The sequence below is a fragment of the Caloenas nicobarica genome, chromosome 29 (assembly GCF_036013445.1).
Source record: "Caloenas nicobarica isolate bCalNic1 chromosome 29, bCalNic1.hap1, whole genome shotgun sequence".
Taxonomy (NCBI): domain Eukaryota; kingdom Metazoa; phylum Chordata; class Aves; order Columbiformes; family Columbidae; genus Caloenas; species Caloenas nicobarica.
In genome coordinates this window covers 1,793,822-1,797,727 of record NC_088273.1, presented here as the reverse complement: position 1 = coordinate 1,797,727, position 3,906 = coordinate 1,793,822, and the positions used below count along the sequence as shown (strand labels likewise).

The following is a 3,906-nucleotide window of genomic DNA, read 5'->3' as shown; positions in this document are numbered from 1 at the left end:
CCCAGGGCTGTCCTGCAGAGCAGGGTCCCTGCACCCCAGGGCTGTGCCGGTGCAGGGACTGTTGCCTGCCAGGGTCAGCGCTCAGCCTGCCCGGGGAGATCCCCACGGTGCTGTGGGGAGAAGCTGTTGGGGGAAGGAGCAATATCTGATAGGGCAGGGTCCTGCTGTGGAGAGGGTGCTGTGTGGGTCAGGGCTGCTCACAGCTCTAGATCATCCCCAGCATTTTGGCAAGCAGATGCCTCAAGGACAAGATCAATGCAAGGATTACCAGAAAGATGAGGAGCTTTCCTGCACCTGTCTTTTTAGTTTCCTATCCCAAGGGGTGGGGGGGTGCAGGAAAGGATAAAATGAAAGTGAGCCCTCATGCTTATAAAAGTCACTGAGACTCCTGAACTGCAGCTTCGAGTGATCAGTACATCTGCCAGAAGGCTCATAACATCCCTTCACCACCCCTCTGCCTCTGGACAGCACCTGCATCACCTTTGCTGGACTCATCATCTTCAATCTGACCTGTCCTCTTTCCCAACCTGCAAACAGGAAGATGCCCCCAGGCAGTGCCCTGCAAACAGGCAGGTTTCTGTAGGGCCAGGGTGAGGGCACAGAGGGTGGGATGGGGTCTGTGAGTGCTGACAGGGAAAAGACATGGACAGGGAAACACCTCCCAGGGAGAGAATCTCCAAGCAGCAGGGAAATGATCAGAAATGAGAGGAAACTAAACCCAGAATTGTTATGGGAGGGAGAACAGAGAAAACTCAGTATGATCCCCTGCAGTGCAGATCCCTCCTGTGAGCAGCCCCCTCGCCTCCTCTCCCACCCAGCAAAGCCTCTGCCCTCAGGGCCGGGGGCTCCAAGGCATGAAGCAGCTCCTGTGCAGCCAGAGCTCCAGTTCCCTCTGCAGAGCACAGGGGCTGAGAGCAGCTGCCCGGCAATGCTGGTGTGTGGGAGGTGGCTGCACAGCTGGGGAAGGGCGACGCTGTCTGAGTGCCCGGCTGCCTCTGCCCTGGCCTCTCTCACACCCACCCTCACCGCATTTTCCTTCTTGCTCCACTGCTCTGGGTCACTGTTGTGATCTGGTTATTGCTGTCAGGCTCTCTGGGGATGGGAGTTTCAGCTGCAGAGTCACAGTCTGATCTTGTGGGTCCTTTCCTGCAGCTGTGTCCATGGGAACACCTGTCCCAGCTTTCCTCTGACATGTGGGGTGTGGGCAATGCAGTGTGTGGGGCTGGGGAATGAGCTGAGTCTCCCTTAATCAAATGCCATTATTAGGACATTTGCTATCTCCTTGAGGTTTTCATTCCAAGCTGTGAGCTCCCCACCAGGATGCAAACCTGTGCTATAACACCTTAGTGCTATCTTAAGCCCCATGGAGAGACACAGAGATGCTACAACAGCGAAAATGCCGTTGGGTTTGTGAAATGAGCCATGTGTGTCCTGGGCTAAACGTGGGGTGCTGAGACCTGAGGAAAGGATGAGACTTGTCATGGTCATAGGTGTGTCCCTCTGCTCTCAGCAGGGCCTGGTGGCTGTTCAGGGTAACATGGCAGTGTGACCAGCCTCCATCTCAGGAAGGTGCCAGCCCAGGGCAGCTGGAGCAAGACAGAGGGACAGACCAGGTCCCCTTAATCTGCACTGATCCACAGACATGGAGCAGAAATGCTGAGGGTTTCTGAGATAGAAGAACATTCTCCAGGGCAATTGCAGGAAGCTGTAAAAAACCCAAAATCTCAAACTGCCTTGTGTAATCCTGGTTCCTTATCACTGGGAGAGCAGATGCTGACAGGCCCTTCTGCACCAGGAACGGTTCCATCTGACACAGCTGAACCCCAGGTCTGGCCCCTGCCCCCGTTCCCATGACCCCCCTGCTGCAGAGCAGGGCTGACTCCTGGGCAGCCAGCGGGCACAGATCCTGCTCCTCATGGCACCTCCAGCCAGCACCACCCAGGGCTCAGCCACGGAGCTGAAGGAAGGTCTGGAAAAGGACAAGGGGGTGTGGAGCAGGGGGAGGGTGCATAAGCAATGGCTTTGATTTTGCTCAGAGAAGTCTCCCCTAACTTGTCATTGTCTTTTACTCCTGTGACAGTACTCCATACCCATCGGAAGCAAATGTCCAACAGCAGCTCCATCACCCAGTTCCTCCTCCTGCCATTCGCAGACACACGGGAGCTGCAGCTCTTGCACTTCTGGCTCTTCCTGGGCATCTACCTGGCTGCCCTCCTGGGCAACGGCCTCGTCATCACCACCATAGCCTGTGACCAGCACCTCCACACCCCCATGTACTTCTTCCTCCTCAACCTCTCCCTCCTCGACCTGGGCTCCATCTCTACCACTCTCCCCAAATCCATGGCCAACTCTCTCTGGAACACCAGGGCCATCTCCTTTTTGGGATGTGCTGCACAGCTCTTTATGTTTCTCTTTTTCATTTCAGCAGAGTATTATCTCCTCACCATCATGTCCTATGACTGCTTTGTTGCCATCTGCAAACCCCTGCACTACGGGACCCTCCTGGGCAGCAGAGCTTGTGTCCACACGGCAGCAGCTGCCTGGGCCACTGGGTTTCTCAATGCTCTGCTGCACACGGCCAATACATTTTCACTGCCACTGTGCAAGGGCAATGCCGTGGACCAGTTCTTCTGTGAAATCCCCCAGATCCTCAAGCTCTCCTGCTCAAACTCCTACCTCAGGGAAGCTGGGCTTCTAGTGGTTAGTATTTTAGTAGTATTTGGCTGTTTTGTTTTCATTGTGGTTTCCTATGTGCAGATCTTGAGGGCTGTGCTGAGGATCCCCTCTGAGCAGGGACGGCACAAAGCCTTTTCCACATGTCTCCCTCACCTGGCCGTGGTCTCTCTGTTTATTGGCACTGGGACATTTGCGTACCTCAAGCCCCCCTCCATCTCATCCCCTTCACTGGACCTGGTCGTGTCTGTTCTGTACTCAGTGCTGCCTCCAGCAGTGAACCCCCTCATCTACAGCATGAGGAACCAGGAGCTCCAGGATTCAGTGTGGAAATTGATAACTGCACTTTTACAATAAGAAACAGCAACAAACTCTCACCCTCTGCATAGCAGTTATAGTGTAACTCATTACATTCTCAGCGTTTCTTGTTGTTGTTTTGGTTGTGTTTTGTCATAATGTTGTCATTCCTTTCCTAATTCACTGTCTGCCTTTTTTTCTGACCAAGTGTCTATGGAAATGAGGAGCCCTTTTCTCTATTTTAAAAAAAAAAAAGTATAAAAGGCCCTGCAGTGTTTTGTTTTGTTTTATTTTTCCCCTGAGATCTTCTTTTAAGGCCTTTTTGGAGCTGCAGGGACAGTTTCTGTCTGCATTAGTGGAGGGGACTTGAACGCGAGTGAGCACAAACACCATCAGCTGTTCCTTGGGGTTCCATCAAGGCCTGTGGCATCAGAAAAGGTCTTAAGGTCACTTCATGTTGGGAGGAACAACCCATGGGAAATCACCTGAATGCAGCACCGGGTTGTTCTTCCTTGAACTGAGGTCCCTGTGTCCATTCTTATATCATGGAACATCTCAGATGCGTGCAGAGCAGGTGACACACTGCAGGACTGAGGTGTCTCCCATCCTTTGGGAGTGGCAACAGGAGGCCAGAGGAACACTGTGACTCCTGCCTCTGTGTGTAAAAGGGACAGACTCTTTCTCTGAGCATCCCTGGTTGCATAAGGAGTCCATGAGGCCAGCTCAGATGTTGACACCTGACAGAACCCTGACATTTCTGTGTTTGACTACAAGAACAAACCCCATTTGACCAGTGAGATTCATCTCAGCTGCCTTGGACAGGCTCATTGGAAGTGCTCTTTTCTGCTACGTCACCCTTCCCATGATTCCGGATTGTGCTCTCAAAAGTGCCATAGAAACCAGAATGGTTCTGGGGTCCTTAAAAAACGCAGACCT

The 3,906-nt window shown here is 53.0% G+C and overlaps 1 protein-coding gene across 1 annotated transcript; it reads left to right on the top strand.

Annotated features, from left to right (window-relative positions):
* Positions 1–2,103: 2,103 nt before the first annotated feature.
* On the top strand, positions 2,104–3,030 carry LOC135999679 (olfactory receptor 14A16-like). The gene has a single exon (XM_065653240.1). The coding sequence runs from the start codon at positions 2,104–2,106 to the stop codon at positions 3,028–3,030; it is 927 nt and encodes a 308-aa protein (XP_065509312.1).
* The last annotated feature ends 876 nt before the right edge of the window (positions 3,031–3,906 follow it).

Bases quoted from the DNA above. Each gene is read 5' to 3' on its own strand.
- LOC135999679 (XM_065653240.1), top strand. From the start codon at position 2,104: ATGTCCAACAGCAGCTCCATCACCCAGTTCCTCCTCCTGCCATTCGCA.